Source organism: Misgurnus anguillicaudatus, chromosome 18, assembly GCF_027580225.2.
Source record: "Misgurnus anguillicaudatus chromosome 18, ASM2758022v2, whole genome shotgun sequence".
NCBI lineage: Eukaryota > Metazoa > Chordata > Actinopteri > Cypriniformes > Cobitidae > Misgurnus > Misgurnus anguillicaudatus.
This window is the reverse complement of record NC_073354.2, coordinates 16744038-16761899: the sequence shown is the minus strand read 5'-3', so window position 1 is coordinate 16761899 and position 17862 is coordinate 16744038. Positions and strand designations below refer to the sequence as shown.

At 41.8% G+C, this 17862-nt stretch overlaps 1 protein-coding gene across 4 annotated transcripts in view; it reads right to left on the bottom strand.

The window, feature by feature from the left end:
• jag2b (jagged canonical Notch ligand 2b) overlaps positions 1-17862 on the bottom strand; it is a 45324-nt gene that overhangs the window by 16981 nt on the left and 10481 nt on the right. For 2 of the 4 annotated variants that reach the window (XM_073855952.1, XM_073855954.1), the window contains exons 3-9: positions 10570-10624; positions 6749-7009; positions 5969-6029; positions 2468-2598; positions 1706-1825; positions 1492-1605; positions 126-239 (exon numbers count right to left, since the gene is read on the bottom strand). In XM_073855952.1, the coding sequence (XP_073712053.1) occupies positions 126-239; positions 1492-1605; positions 1706-1825; positions 2468-2598; positions 5969-6029; positions 6749-7009; positions 10570-10624 (856 nt within the window). The remainder of the gene's footprint in view (positions 1-125; positions 240-1491; positions 1606-1705; positions 1826-2467; positions 2599-5968; positions 6030-6748; positions 7010-10569; positions 10625-17862) is intronic. The other 2 variants (XM_073855953.1, XM_073855955.1) reach the window with 1 other exon arrangement.

Sequence of the window (17862 nt, the reverse complement as noted above, 5' to 3'; positions counted from 1 at the left end):
AGCTTATTTGGATGCATAATTGACTGTATTTTGGCAATGCAAAAACAAATATGGATTGAGTAGATGGTTCAAGGAGCAGAGTATCTTAAAACATGCCTTTAATAAAGTACGGATCTAAATCTTACCGATTTGACAGGTTTTCCCAACCCACTGCGGAGGACAGACGCACTCAAAACCATTGTATAAGTCAATACACGTTCCACCTTGCGCACACGGGCTGGAGGCGCATTCATCCATGTCTGCAACACAAAATCAACAGAACTCAAAAATCATGTTACGTTCTGTAACACTAAATCACTTTGCTTCATAGCTTGATAAAACTGAAACTGGATTGTAAAACAAAACAGCTTTTGGAGAAATTTACTAAGATGGACTGCAGTTTCAACAATACGAACATTTAAACTGGACAATTTTACACCCAGCAATGGTGTGGGGGCTGTTCACCACCCACCACACAAATACTAGACAAAGGATCAGTACAATTGATTATAAACAATGATAGAAACGCTCAGCTAAAAGATAAAAAAATGGGTAAAGCCGATTATATGACTTTCAAAGTTGAAAATTAACAGGCTGGAGACAAAAGGGAAAGTGTGACTTAGAGTAGGTCTTTGTCTTTATTTGAGTAATGCGATTAAAAGTTTGATATAATCCAGACTGCCAGATTAGCTACTATTTAAACCTAAATCATTACATTTTTAATACAGGCACAAAAACTGAGAAGCAAGAATTTGAAATCAGGGAAACAGAAGCAAGTGATATTCCTCCATCTTTTTAGTTGAACACATATTGTGTGGTTACAGACTGGGGCGGAGTGGGGTGTGTAAAAGGGTCAGACATGGAAGTGATGGAGCAAGAGGTGGGGGAGAATCTTAAATGGTCAAAATAGGGTGGGAGGAGGGTGTGCGAATGTCCAAATTCCAGCAGGGGACCCTGTTGTTGCTATGACAATGGAAACACAGCCGCATGTGTGTGGTGGAGGACTAGGGAGGTACAATGTGGAAGAATTAAAAAAAAAAGTGTGAGAAATATCAAAATTAAAATGCTGGAGGTGAGAAATACTGGCACATTTGCACCAGACCAAAATTGAGCTCTGTGGTGCCAAAGTGGGATGGTTTGCGGCCAGGGAGGGGCAGACCGCAACACACTGTGTTCTCAATTTGTGAAGCCAAATGCTGGTTTAAAGTGAGGACAGATTATGCAAATCCCCCGTCTCCGTGATTGGTATCACCGAGGTATAATCCTGGCCCCTGCAAGAGTTCAGCTCTTTGCCATTCGAAGGGATCCCGCTGCGTTGCCAAAATCCAGGATTGGCTTGCCTAGCCATATACCTGACATATCCCAGCATGAGAACCAGTTGAGAGGTTTGGCGGTCACTGCATCTGGACACGTCGGTGAAAAGGGGGGCGAGGGGAGGTGTCTATGCTCTAGTCTAGTGGTAATCTAGGTTTCCAGGCCACTAGGACTTGGTTGCAAGAAAAGTTTTCAAACCTTTAGCGCAGGTGGGTCCCTCCCAGCCCGGTGGGCACAGACACTCAAATCCAGAGACGACTTCATGACAAGTGCCTTCGTTTGCACAGGGGTTGGATACACATGCATGCTCAGCTGTAAAGCACAATTGTATACATTTATGTCAGAAATATAGACATGATTCTTACAAAAAAATAAGGATTAAGGAAGTTAAGGTTCATACTAAAACTCTTACCTATTTCACAGTTTTTACCAGAGTACCCTTCAGGACAGGCACATTCGTATTCATCCGGTTTGGAGTTCATGCACGTCCCACCATTGACACAGGGGTGGTGCGTGCCACAGTAGTTCAGATCTGCAAGGACACAAACTTTACCATGACTGCATATCAAAACATGGAGCAAAATGTTCTTTTGGGCTGCTTCTTGGAGCCATGGATGAAGCAAAAACCCCAGGTATCCAAGAATCAAATTTTTACAGCTGTTAACATTTGCTCTTTGGGGAAAAACAGCCGACAAATGTTTGAGGGCTCCCAGCATGCCTTGTAAGGCGAGGCCGTGCACATAAAAGCTGGTAAATAAATAAAGAGAACCGTAGGCAGCTCTCGGCTGCTTCTCATTCTTAACAACCTTCCAGTATGCATGCATGCTGACCAGCAGATCGGATATCTGAGATCCACTCCAATCACAACCGCGATATCCGAGTGCGTGTTTGCGCGTACACACTGTCACATGATGACACAGAGCCCGTGCTGACATCGCAGCCAACAAGCAAGCCTAGCGTAGGATGCTGTAATTCTATTTAACACGATGATGCAAATTCGCCCTCACGGCTGGATGTTCGCGATTACGGAGAAATAAATGCTTAAGGAATAACAAAACGGTCATTTATCCTGATCTATTGCTGACCATTTTATGGGTCAATTCCACTCTGACCTCGATTTCTCAAAACTAAGTAGGTCAAACATTTAGCAAAGCTGTGCGTGATGCACACTTACCTTTATTGCACAGAGGGCCGCCCCAGTTTTTCTCACAAGTGCACTGCCACGGCGCCGTGCACGTCCCGTGTACGCATCCGGGGTGCAGCACACAGTCGTCACAGAACTGGCCCTGCCAACCGAAGTGGCACCTAAAATCAGATGAGAACGCTATAAATTAAATGGATGAACAAACAAGTCCATGACATCTTAATGACAGACAGAAACAAACATATAGCTGCACTCAGGAATGACATCGCTGAGCTGACACCTAATCTTAGGACAAGGCGGCATTCCAGGGCTGCAAAGGTTAAGAACACTTTCACGATCGTGTGCACACTTCCCCCATGGGCGGTTTGGTCAAAGCATGGGGTGTGCAAAGAAACGCTGGTGATGGGTTAACTAATCATTGCTTTACAGCAGCACTCCGCTATTCCAAGGACAGTGCCGTTCTCTCCAACACCACCACCACCGCCGCCACCCCCCCACCCAGCTGTCTTGTCATTTCTGAGCAGGCTATTTTAAGACAGCTTTCCTGCAGAAGAGGTATGGTCTGACTCCAGCTGCCGAGCGGAGAGACGCTGTCTGCATATCTTTACCCCGGTGCCTTGGAGAGAAAGCAAAACAGCACAGAACCCTCACTCGCCTACCACAAAAAATACTGCGGTGGTACCATGGTATGGTAATCGTAACAACAGCTAGTATTAAGTATTTAACATAGAGATTTTCAAGTCAAAACAAGACTCGTCTCTTTTAGTCACACGACAAAAAGTACCAGTTTGACTTGAACGACCCTCGTGAATTGCAACACTGTTTCATTTGCATTGTTTTTCATCATAAAAAAATCTAAATGTGATGTCAAAGCATTACTAACTAAGATTTAGTATGACAATTTTTGCCTTTGCATAAACACCTGGCACATTCTCTGGCTGCACGAAGGCATCAATTCAGATACATTTATAACATCTCCAATCCCTTGGGGTAAAGATCTAGGGGCTATTTCAGTGCCTGTAATATTTACACCACAGTGTACACAGCCTTGCGCTGCCCAGAAACAACCTTTACTAGTATTGTATGAAAGAGCATGTAGGCAGCGGAGTGTGTGGGGAGAGTCTGAACCCTGCCTGTGCACGGGGGCGTTCAGCCCTGTCGAATACTGGCAAACGTAAGCGCTCTCCAAAGAGAAAGTTGCTTGCCATGGATTTACTTTGTGTGTTAGGACATGTTCACTACAGTTGAAAATACCTTATACCTTAAAATCAAGCAAACTTCGCTCCCTCTTTTCAGTTAGTTTCACTTTCGTTGCATTGCATTGCATGATGTGGCCCCAACAGATTTAGACTCTTTTTTTGGGGGGGTAGATTTATGAAGTCAGTTACACACAGGTATAGATCGTCACAATTATTATATCAGGGTTCCCACACATTAGTTAACTTCAAATTCAAAGACCTTCCAAGTCCAATACCCTCAATTTTAAGGACTAAATTTGGGGACACACTTCAAGTGAGAGCAAGGTTACATTGTGTTACCTTTTAAGATACATTGTTACAGTTCCCTTTCCAGGGAACTCGCCCTGCGTCACTGCGGTGACACTTTGGGGACGCCTCCAGGGGTAAGTGCGTTTGAATGTGTATATCAAATTCAACCAATGGTGAGGCTTAACGACAAAGACAGGGTGACAAGAGAGCCAGGAAGTATATCGCTATCTGAAATGCCAAAGACGGCATTACAGGGACACAGGAAGTATGGCAAGGGAGACGCAGCGTCTCGTTCCCTTCTCAGGGAACAACAGTTACATACGTAACCCAAGACGTCTTCATGTGTCAAACACAACTATGCAAAAAAAAACATTTTGGTATGAATCAACATTCGCATACAGATGACATAAGCATTTAAAACTAACAGTTTAGCATGTGTGCTTAAAAAGTCTAGAATTTTGGTTTGTTATCTTACACTACACAGGGAATAATATGGATTGCACAAAAAAGATTCAAGCACTTTCAATGACCTGTATCTATGTATGCTTCTTTTCAAAAACTTCCCAGGGCCTTTTTTCCCAGATTCACAAATTTTCAAGGACCCGTGGGAACCCTGTTAAATACATGTAGCTAACCAAGTGTCCAAATACCTTCTTAATTTTAAACACTGTATCCATTTACAGTAATTCACAACATTAAAACATATCCAAGCATGCCTAATATGCCCACATTTTTGAAGCCCCTGATGCCACTCCTGATTCACAATGATGTTACTCTCCGTGGCAACCTTACTTCTCAGTCTCCACCCACTTCCTTCCCAGGACCATCAAGCTAGTGACGGCAGGGAAACGAGTCACAGCATCCTGCAGAAGAGTGACGTTCACAGAACACCCAAACTCTAAAACACCACAATAATTTATTGGCCTCTGCTTCCTAGAAGCTCATGTACGTGATGTCCTCTAGGATGTTTCTGGCCCTTACATCACTCCTGGAGAGTTTGGCTTTTATAATGCCTGAGGCAAAAATCCATCACGTCTCACAGCAGGTGAAATGGATTCAAGATAAGTTTCTGTGCTTTCAAGACAGCAGGCTGGCAACCCTTGACAACTTAAAAGATGGATGCCATATGCATTGTTTTCAGAAGATTTGAACCCCTGGTTTACACCTCTTGAATAATTATTTCCCTGCATATAGTGACTGGCATGAAGAGATTTTAGGGGGTAAGCAAGGAGGCTTTCCTTGTGCTAAGAGCTTTTCCTGTGGCAAAGGAAGAATGCCGCATTAAGCCACAGGATGAGACTGAGTGGGAAACGTGATGTAGGATGGTAAGGTGGATTCCAGCAGAGGAAGTGTAACAGTGTCCTGTAACAGTAAGAACCATTCCATTTGATTAAATAATCATCCAATGATAATTCAGCTACTGCAAAAGGCATGCTGGGACAGCACAACAGCCTGGGAGGAAACACGGCACTGGGTATCCATCCATGTGGTTGAATATGTATCATTTGTTTTAACTAAAATATTTTGACTTTTAGATGTGTGCCATACACCAAACAGTAACTAGGTCGACAGGTCATTGATATGCAGTTGCTAAAGCATTTTGAGTCACTTGCCATGTGGTTGCTAGGGTACTTAGGTGGTTGGGTACCCATGTCTCTATAATATTATGGTACCTTAATATCAGGTCTCTGATATCAAACAAAATAACACACTTTTGCTCAACATTCTGCAGATAGTTCTTGCAAGTACAGCAAATTGAGCATGATCTGATGATAACCTATCAAACACTTTGCAAACTCAAATTTTGATGATTTGTTAAGTTTAATTGAAAAACTTTTTTTAAACTCTCCGGAGAAAACATGGCGTGATAAAGGGAAAACATAAAAACAGCTTGCACAAACAATGGCTTCAGTGCACTAAATTAATTAATGGTGAGGTAAACAAATGAAAAGACCTTATCAGCATGAACACATATGGCCCTGCTGAAATTAAGGAGCCAGATTAGCCTGACCAACCGAGCATGAAATGATGCTTGTGCTCTTACTTGCATTCTCCAGGCACCGAACAGCCACCGTGAATGAGATTACAGCCCTGCTTGCAGATCGCTGAGGTAGGAGAGAGAAAAAAAAATGGAGAAAGAAAGAGAGAGGTCAGTCTTGCTTGTTTGTTTTGCCTTACAAGTGTGACAAGATGAATTCATGGTTCTCACTGTGACAAAAGACAACTTTACGGCACAAACCCACACACAGACATTTGCCCCTGGTACCCGCCCCCAGTTACACCCACTTACTTGTACCCATGCTTAAAAGAATAGTGTTGGGTGATTTAGTGCCTTTTTAAAGTGTTAGTAACATTACACACACACACACATATCGGCACAGGGGCTTCTAGGTTGTTTATAACGCAAGTCTGCAGCAGTTAAGAGACACCAAAACCCCAGCATCACCTAAATTAATTGAGCTAATGGAAAGTGTGACTCCAGGACTGGGGAGGTGTTGTTTACTGCCCAATCTCACATCTACGAAGGAGCAAAGATCACAGGGCTGTGAAAACACTGATAGCAGCAGGTCTCTTTACAGGGCAGTAAAGGGCAAGAATTGGCGGGATTGCTTTCTATGTGCAATTTTAATGAATGTGCATTCGTTTTCTCACATTGCGTGTTCCCTAAGAATCAAACGGCATGACCAACTGAGCTAGAACTAGAGGAAGCGTGGCATCAGCCAGCTCTATTTTTATTCTTCTCCCACAGATCAAAGCTAGTACTTCAATTTAAATATACAATAGCAATAACAGTATATATGCATTAATGAGCAACATCACTTACCCGTATGGCATTGCTCTCCCATCCAGCCATCTAGACACACAATATTTCCTGATGGATCGCAGCGGTAATGGCCGAAGTAATCGTCCCGTGGGCGGCATAGTTTATTACACTGACTGCCGTAGTAGTTCTCGTCGCACTTGACCCGGATGCGGTATTCAATGTGGGCTGTGTTACCAGGGTGCCGAATGGACTGCCATTGGTCTCCAGGGTTCACCATGTTGGTGTGTATGTGCCGCTCTATCAAATTCTCCTCATCTCCTGCTAAAAATGAAATAATAAAATCAATATTATGTAGTCCAATTAATCTTGAAAGTGTTCAAAAAGACATTCTGCTGTTTTCTATTTAGCTGCATGGAATTTACAGTAAATACCATCTAAAGCTAGAAGTATAGTCCCATTTTTTAGCCATACGCAAGGGTCAACGTACAGCACGTGTGACACAAATTTCGTCATCAGAATAGTATGCACGCACTGTACATGCACAGCCAGATTTTTGTACCTGCACATACTTTATACGCGTAGGTCGCGCATGTTGTATGTGGCAAGATGCCTTGCATTATGTCGCAATGCGCATGCGTCAACCATATGTGTTCATGTACTTTATTCCGGGTTTAAGAAACACTTTTGGTTGAGGTTGAAACGTACACATGGCTTCATTAAAGGAACAGTATGTAGGATTGTGGCCAAAACTGGTATTGCAATAACAAAACTTGTGGCTAAAACTGGTACTGCAATCACACAACTGGTGGCCAATACACAAAATGACAACATAAACATCAGTTGAGGGCTGCAACTCCACTTTTTAAATGACAATATCCTGGCCAGACCACTGTTGTCAGTGTTATAAGTATTTAAAATGAAAATTATTTCTTAATGTCTAGTGACATTTCAGGGCCATTTTATGATTCATTGATATAAATTTCTTACATACTGTTCCTTTAAGACTCAAATAATTATTCAGACACCCTACAAACTATAAAATAAATTCAAATGCACATCCCTAATTGTTCCTTTGTAAAAGGACAGGGTTGAAAACCATTAAGAGGCAAAATATAAACTAACGTATTCATTTCATTACTGCCGTTACCAGGAAGATTTGGGCAAGAGCGTTGGAGGAAGCTATTGGTTTCCATACCTTGCGTCTTAGTATGAGCAATCCTGCAAGACTTTACATTACCAGGGCACAAACAAACCTTAACAAGTGTCCCCAAAGCATCTAACGTCCCCATTACCATCTCCATTTTCCAAGCTTTCCCAGCCGTCTGCAAAGAAAGCAATCTTTATCGCAGTGGGATCGGAGACGGCAAACAATCACGGTGGAAACGGGGGGCCTGCGATTTCCTCTGTCCTGACGCGTTCAGCGTCCACTTCTTTCTCCTCTTGCAAACACACAAGCAGTGCGCGTACACACACTTTCCTCTCCGTCCTCTGACAATGCTGACCGAATTAAGCAACAAAAACAGAAATAGCCCTGGCGCTTCCAGATAAAGAACAATGGAGAGAGCTTTGCTGGGCCGTTCTGCCCAATGTCTAAACACCGGGCAGTCCAGAGCCCTTCCTGCAAAGTAAACACAATGCTACAGGACCTTTCCTGAGGCCTGCAGGGCCCTACATTGCACACGTACAACCCTCGGATATGCAACAGAATTATTTAATCCATCTTTGAAAAATGCAAGGTCATTGACAATGTTGGCTAACGTCTGAGTTGGGAACGCTTGGAACACATTGGAACAACAACATTTCTGGCAAGGGAGAGACATGACGCAGTGCAGAGTAAACTTTAATCATCCCAGCGAAAAGACTGAGAGACATATTTTTTGCCCTTGGGTGTCTGACAAGACAGCAGAGGCGGCGCAGGGACGTGTCCGGTTTAAGAAAAGAGGTGCAGCCGCTTCGAGTGTTTGTACTGCATACTAAATGACTAGCATCAAATAGCATTAGAAAGAGGATAAGGTACTGGCTGATTTTAAGCTCTTGTTCATTGCCAAGCCTTGCATAAGTACAGACTGCAGATAGTCACATCAGACAGACCTTGGCAGCATTCACGCTCTATGACAAGATCATTAATGTTTGGCACAGGTCTCTACTATGGGACTGCGTGATAAATGAAGCCACCGTATCAAACACAGCCTTGCCAAGCCATTAAGAGTACACCAGATCACGAAAGAGAGGTTGTTATTTTCAAGCCATTCAAATCGATTCCTCTTGAATTCCTTTTGGGTATATAGGTGGCTTGAAGACCACTATTTTTGACCTATATATAAAAACCGCAAGCTTGAGTCCCCAAATTTCTGACCACATGCTATACAAGAAATGTCCAAGTAACTTCACTAGGAGACACCTGCCGGCCACTCTTGACAGGAAATCTCTAATAGACAAGAGCTCTACCAAGATGCTTGGCTCATTGAGGTCAGTCAAGCAAGTGTCTCCTAGGCCATTGTTTTGAGCTCAAGCTAAAACGAAATCGAATAAACAGGACGTAATGACATCAAGCAGAATGAGAGGCGTCTGTTTGCATTAGGAGTTTTACCGATGTTGGGATATACAGTTATTCTACTGATCACATCCGCAGATCAAAGGCCCTATGTCAGTCTGCAAATGTTCACCTTTACTTTGCATACGTCGAATTCCTCCGTCTGACCTCTTTATACCGACAATTCTTAAAACCAGACAAAGGCGCCGGGGGAAAACAGGACACAGCTGCCGAATTATAGTGCCCATGTTGATCCTAATGTGCTGAAACCCCAAAGGAAGACCCCTCCCCAAAACAAGTTGGCAAATCACAGTTCGAGCTCTTAAGTTTAATTTCCATGTAGTTCGAGGTGCGAACTATTAAAAATATTTATGTCGTTATTGTGCAACCACATTGGGAACAGAATGAACCAACAACATCCACACCAACAGTCGATAACGTCATGTTTATTCTTTAAGCAGGCAAGCTACAGCTTCACATTTTAAATGCGCAAGGACTTTAAATGTGAATGCAGCTGGAAAATTCTTTTTGGAAAATATTTGATACCCATGTTTACTTATCGCTACAGTTATTGTTCAAACTATTTTCAAAACTTTCAATATCATCTTTGGTGTAAACAGGCCTAAAAAAAAGTAATAAACCTAAGTAAATGTGGCAATAAACCTTAACACATCTGACACTTCAGCACTCTACAGAGGCATTCAGATGATCGGTTTATTGAGAAATCTTGGTGGACTCGCATGCATAAGCACGCACACGGAAGCACAAAAGGAAGACACAAGAGCGTACTTGTTTCAGTGTTGAGCCTTAAACTACATGTTTGTGTGTGAGGTACCCTATCAGTCCTGTTAAGAATGGTCTGGAAGCTCAGGTAACAATACTTGTGTGATGTAGCAACAAATCAAGCCAATACATACATGTATGTGTCAGATATGAATAAGCTCTTGCTTGGTTTGGTGAGAAAAATCAACTTTGAGGCATGTTTTCTACTCTTTATATCAGCAGGCACATAAAACACAACTTTGACTTTGAATGCCCACAACGAAGTCCCTAAATAACCCCATCCATGCCCAATAAAACTCTCAGAGCAGAATATAAACTCCTGACACACCCTGATGAATTCCCCCTCGCTAAACTTATGACACGTCAGCAGACCAGCAAAAACGTTCTCATCTTAACCGTCAAGGATCAGACTCGATCTCTGCACTATTAAGTCATCCCCTGAAGCACTAAACTACAGTAAATCAACAATGCTCGATGCCCGTTAAGGGCATTAAACCCAACCCAAAGAGGCTACAAGCAGCCTACAACAATGAATCATCTTTGACATAAGGTTGAATCTACTTACTGTTCTGGGTGATGTTGTCCCAATCCCAGGCATCCAAGATGAGCGTAAATGATCGCTGTCAGGAAGATAAAGAAAGTTCATCATTATAAGAGGGTGGAGAAAAAATATATAAATATTTATATAATAACTTTCTACTTTGCACAATAACAATGCAAAGAAAGTAGACTGCTGGAAAGTCACTTTCAAGTTGCTAGGGTGCTGCTTTGAGGTGCTTTATGTGGTTACTACGGACTTTAGGTTCCAGTTGCTAGGGTGTTTTAGATTTTGCTTTATGGCCAAAGGTAAAAGATCCCACCCCAGATCTATTTCTGGTATGATACAGCTCGTGTACCCACCCCAAGTTAATAGGAGTCAAGCAATTTGAGGTAAAATGCATGTCTATAAAACAAAAAGTGCAGAGCAATTTATAATGCTTTGGATAAAGCAAACAAATCAAATGAAAAATAAATCGATGTAAAATGAAAATGTAAATGCAATACTTGGAAGTTATGAGTTTATACAAATCATTAAGTAAAAACAATTGGAACAGTATAAACTAGTTTGAGAAACTAGTAAGGCCACTATTTAAATGACAGAGAGGCTTTACGTGTAGTTCTCTATCAGGATAGCAGGGTTAATAGGAGTTGAGTTAGGTTACAACATAAGATGGAGGGACTGGGAGAGAGATTTCCAGCCACACCTTAGATGCTCACACTAAATTTGGAAACATTCTTAATACTCTGACATCTGAGACCTGATCCACAAAATGTCGCCTATGGACTACCTGACCAGGTCACTATCACCCTTCATACAGTAATATCAGAAACAGGCCACCGAAACAGGGTAACTTGGAAAAAACTAAAGATAAAATGACACGGCAAAATTAATTGGTGCAGTTTTCTTCAGAGACACATTTGTTCACACACTGTTCTCGCCCCTGATAAAACATGGGTAAATTACATCACTTCTGGCATACCCAAACGTCTCCACATTCATTAATTCTTATACAAGAACTTTCTCTATTTAATTTTCCAGGACACGCATTAAAATTACTGGGGCTTCACACAAATACACAAAGTAATATTGTAGATTTTGTTTTGAAGATAAGGTTTAAAGGCATAGTTCAACCAAAAACAGAATTCTATCATCTTTTACTCATCCTTGCGAATGTTGATATTGCTCTTTTTCCATACAATAAAAAGTGACTGAAGACTAAGAGTTCCAAAGAAGAAAGTCACACAACTTTGAAACACTAATACATTTGGGTAATGTAATTTAAACATTTCTATACACATCGCCAGAGGTGGAGTGAGAAAGGGGGGTGGAGCCTGACAATGTGAATGTGTGTGTTGGGGGTGGTCTTTGGGTTGGTCTGGTTTGTTGGATGAAGTCAGGGATTAGTATCAGCACCGGGTCTGTCTGGATGCACTAGAGTGGGTGTGGGGGGCGTTCTGCTCTGCTGCAGCAACATATCCATGCAGACATACAACAGATGCGTCTTAAAAAGATGGATTATTTGACATGAACGTGGATCATCCCACGGCATGCTGCAAGGCTTCTGACCTCTTGTCCCATCCCCCAATGGGGGGGAGTGGCCACTATGCATGTACAAGCGTATTAGCAGGGTCTCGTGGTCACATGTGTGTCTATGTGAAATGTGTGTATTTCTGCGTGCATGCTCATCTGTGCATGTGGATTTGATTTTGAAATGCTGGATTGATCCGGTTGGCCGTGCACATGGGCTCATGTGTATTGGAGACGAGCATGTTCATACCCACGCAAAGGTCAAAATGTCAGGGCGTGTGTGTACGTGAGAGAGACAAACCCGGTAGTACGAGGACAGTCATATTCCCACACACATTGATTAGCTGGATTATGTGACAGCTGCCCAAAAGTCTAGATGCGGATCAGGACCGGTGGGGGAGGTGACGAGTGAACAAAGACCTCCATCTAAACCCCATCACTCCAGAGTCACCATTAACCTGAGTCTCGTGATGCTCCATGAACATTCCTCTAGCCACACACATTGCCCCTTCAGTGCAAACCGCATAAAGGCCCCTAGATACAATCACAATTAAACACAAATCCACACCCCAGAACAAGCGTCCTTAGAGACGCTGTTGCTCTTATAGCAACGTACAATTCTGTGCTGTTATCACGGACTACTTTTGCTGATAATGAAGATATTTATAGCGGGCTGTGAACACGCTCATGTGGGACGCCTGACACCAGGCAGGCTCGCGTCACACACATCCAGTTCAAGTGCTGTTTTTCCATGCCCACCACCAATGGCTTTTAAAACTAAAGAATCACATACTTGCATTAGGTAAGACTACGGGCATGCTGGGACATTAAGCCTGTAAACAACCTGTGTGTGGTTGTACAATTAGGTGGGTGGCCAGCACGGTGGTGGAGGGAGTCACAGGTGCAGGTTCCCACAGTCAGTGCATGGTGCAGTTTAAAGAGGGGCAGGGCTGAAATTATAGGGGGCTGTAGTGAGAGAGGCTGAGAATGACCCTGGAGACCTTTCATCAGGCTTCTCATCAGCTTCAAAAGGCTCCCACGCTGCAGGTTTAACTGGCAGCGGCGCATACACGCAATCTAATGCAATGCTCTGGCGCATTTACAAACAACCAGCTGCTCGGTTCAAACCATGTTTTGTTGCAATTGTTGAATACAAAATAATGTTCACTTTAATCAGGTGATCACATGACAGGACAATATCGGGCTCTCCTTGCCAAGATGGGCAAAGTGTTATCCGCCGGCAGCATTGTTGTGGATATCACGAACATGTCATGATGTCATGACTCAGTTAAGTGCGAGGCCAGGCGGTCAAAGAGGTTTCACACGCCTTATCTAAAATACTTGGCCTTCTTCAATGACGGCACGTCAGTTAGAAGGCAGAGAATTGGAAAACTGAACCTGGTTAGTGAAATATATACAGAAATAGTTTAACATTAATTTATACAGCAATGTAGGTCTCCATTAGTCTGTGATCCATGTGAAATTTCATTAGCCAGTGTTTCCCATACATTGATTTATTTGTGGTGGCCCACCACAGAATCAACACTGGCCCCCACAAATAGAATTTTCATGATTCCCATTTACATTTTTATTTCACTATTTAAAACAGCTTTATTTGGCTTAAAATATAATTTGATATATAATACAGATCAAATACAGATGCAGATCAAAGAGTAGAAGTGAAACATATTTCAGCTGCCAACACTAGATCAAACGCAAGCACGACATGATGACGTCACATATATGCTAATTAGCGGGTGACATCACCACCACAGTCTCTCAAAATCCTGTGGGAAACACAATCATCAGTTTTTGTAAAGAGATGCAAAGTGCCCTTGTCTAACCTGCCAGTAAGATGCATTCCGCACCTTTGATGCAAAGCAACACATTACCAATAGTTCGTGTCTGCAGCATTGCTTGAAGGCAAACTTCCAACAACATGTTTATAGAAAAGATGGCAAGGAACAGCTAAATTCCAAATAATTTGCATTATAATGAAAAGCTGTATTTAAAGGCATGCAAAACTCCTTTGAATACAAGTCCCAAGGGTTCTGTCACAGACATTGACTTATTAAATTAAACCGACGTGCAGGCAGTTTATTGATTTCATGGCCAGTTATGACAACATATTGTTGCTTTAAGGATGAATGCTTGTGTGTCCAAAACTTTGATATTTTATATATGGTCAGACACCTGTGTGTGTCATGTTATTATTAACTCTTTACAAATATTAAGTTTGTAGTTAAATTTTTGACCAGCTAATGTTGGACATACAGACGTTTTGTCTTCTGTCATTAGAATGGCCAAAATGGAGGCAGTAAGTGCATCACATTGCTGCCTTACATTTTCATTAACTTACAGATTATTAAGTTTATATTATAGCTACATGGATGCGGAGCTGTTTTGTCATTTTGCAAAAACATATATGTAATAAAAGATGAATTGGTATGATCAGTTTATTTTAAGTATGTCCCGATCCCACTTTTTCATTTGAGATTCCGATACCAGAATTCCGAATATCAGCCGATACCGCTATCTGCCTGATACTATTGTAATTCAATGTGTATAGTGCTTTCTGCTACATCTAGTATAATTTTAAATGTTAAATCAAGTTACAGGAAACATAAGTAAATATTAATCATGGCAGTGTTTCGGAGAACATATAATAGGTAGGTTTGATCAATTAAGTATGCTAAATATTTTTTTCTTAATTGCATAAAACTGTCATAGTAAAAAAGCTTTAGTGTGCAGATGGTTATTTTGGGAATTATGCACTTGACCGCCGTTTTATGCACATTCCGGGTGCAGAATTGATGCGCCTAAATCATCCTGTACATGCTTATGGGCTTCCTGGGCGCAGAATTGATGCCCTTGAATCATCCTCTCATGGGAATCCTCGCATCGCAATGGAAAGTTTATAACTGTTAAAACACAAAGAGAATAGATGCATCGTGTGCTCAGCACAAACTAAATTGCATCCATCCAAAGGCTTACTGAGACTTTATAAAATCAGATCTTTAAAATAGCCTACAGTTATCTTGTGTGTGCGTTTGTGAATGACGCGTTTCATCCGCCCGCTTCACCAGTGGATTAACCCAGTTTGCGAGTAAGTTACAGTTTTTCTGTGATCTTAAATATCTTTAAATGTGCGTTTCTTCCTTCGCATGAAGCTATTGAGTGTATTAAAAGACTTTGAATGTAGTGCATAAAACGTTTATGGTGATTTTATAATATGTTGTTCTTTTAATAGCTTGTTAGTAACAACCACGCTAACGCACATATCGGAATTGGAACGGTCATGTTGTCGGTCCTCGATCCGATGTCCGATCCAGCCAAAAATCCCGGATCGGCCCCGATACCGGTCCAGCATATCGGATCGAGACATCCCTAGTTTATTTAAGACAGAATGGCTACACAGCTCAATGACAAATGCTACTAAAACTAAAACTCTTCTCCACTACTCAAAAAATATAAATAATTTACTTTTATAAACATTTTGGGGTGGTTTCCCGGACAGATTAGCCTTAGCCAGGACTAGGCCTTAGTTTATTTAGGAAATATAACTTGTTTTAACAAACATGCCTTACTAAAAACATTACTTGTGTGCATTTTGAGGCAAAACAAAGGGCACTGATGTATTTTAAGATATGTCAGTGCAAGTTGTTTTCAGTTTGGACAGCTCTAATCCCTGTCCGGGAAGCCGCCCTTAATGTTTGCTGATTAAAGAAAATGCTTTACATATTTAAACAACCAACAATGTGTGGCATTTCATTCACGATAGAGGCAGTTTTTACCGACAGATTCCACAGTGGAGTTTTGAGGTTTAGTCAGCTCTTTTTTTCAATACTTGTCATTGGTTAAATATTACCCAAAGACAGACATAAAGAATGACCAATAATGATTATGCGACAATATAATCCCCATTAATCTGAGTTGACAATACATTTTTTTCTTTGAATGACACAGATATTTGGGCCAAATTGAGGTTGGGGAGGTGTGTACATCACTGACAACAACCTTCAATTACCAAATGTAAGACACCACCAGGCCAATTACAGGCCACTGAAAGGCTTTTTTGTATCATCAGTCTGGAACAAGATGGGACTGTTCCCTCTTCATTCCTGCTACTTTAAGAGCTAAACAAGACTTTAAGATTCCCCTTTTAAAAATTACTAAAATGTGAATTTAAATTTCAATCCTACTATTTAATCCCAAATGCATTTTATTCCATAGACTCGGTATGAGTCAAATGACAAGAAATGCATCCAGCTTGGACTTTCCGAAATGTAACAGTGAGAATAAATCAATAACAAAATCCTGCTACATCCAGAACAATTTTTTTCCTTAGGTGGCAAACTGCAATCCCAGTGTACATCTATCAAGCCATGGTACAAATTCAGCTGCTGTGTTCTCCCCAGGGCCCTACAGAACAGGTCTGATCACAAATGAGAGCACTTTGTTCTCACCGGTGCTCACAATGTGATGTCCACCTCCCAACCCAACATGACAAGGTCATGTTTGTGTCAACCGAGTCTAGACTTGGTTAAGGTAGGCTGAGGATTGTAGGGGGCTATGGAAGGTCCAGTCACAGGATCTGAATCACACCCTCAGAGGTGGGAATAAAAGGTTGAAAAGCCAGCTCTGTAATCAATCACCCAGAAGAGAAAGGTGTCCTCTACTCTATTATCAATACATAAAGGTCTTGGCCATACTGCCGACAGGGGGTGACCAGGTCATCTTCATCTTTGTCTCTTTCTCTCTCTTTGACTGTCAACCCATTTGTCTTACATTTTAAACCGACAAACCCATTTCTGAATCTATATTTCTCACAAAAACATCAACTCTCTGAAGAGGATGACCTCAAGCTTGCAGTCCAATTGGGTAAACCAAGGGAAACAGCAAAGATTGCTCCTCAGACACTGGTAATGACAGGAGACAGTCGTGGGGAGGGGATGGGGACACTTCAAAGAAAACGGCTAACAAAAATAGCTGGGCAAGACTCTATGAGAACCTGGAGCAGCGGTGACATTTGTCTTCACGTCCCACCCTAACTCAGCTTGTACAAAAGATTTAACAAGAGAGAGCTTTCTTCGTGGTGTAAAATGATAAACGATTAATATAAAGAAATGAGAACAAGACAACAATAGAAAAAATAGTTTTTATATCTGAAAAGAGGTTATTAGATGTCATTTTATTGGTCATGAACCAATGACAAAGTGGGCATCCTCTGAAATGTAAAAAGTCATTCCCATAAACTCTTGTCACCAACACTACCTCACATCCCCTTAAGCAATGCCTTGCTTTTTCATACCTTTAATCAGATATACATCTTCCACTGTTCTGCATACAAAGCTGGTGTCCATATGACACGACTTGTTTCAACTCAGTCAATTGTCATTTTCCGCCAGACTTCCATGGCACAAAAGCATACAATAGCTTTGTTGAAGCATCATTATGGTCTTGGGAAGATGGGAAGATAGGAAGATGCAGCCTGATGTACACTCCAAGCCCCGGAGCCAGTAAATGATATTCTGTGCTCAGTCACCTCCCCTCTTTCAGCATATTCTCACACTAGTGTTGAGTTCCTACAGGCACAATACTAATGCCCCTTCACTGACTACAATGCATCCAGTTAACCTTGCAAACCCATGAGACATCATCATCAATAAAGCAAGCCGAACAAGAGTTTGTTTATGTTCGCAAGACTGAAAGGCGATCCGGTTGCAGGTGTAAGATGCAGAATTATGCTTGCGTTGTGCTTATCGCTGCAGACTTGGCCGGTGTGGGGCA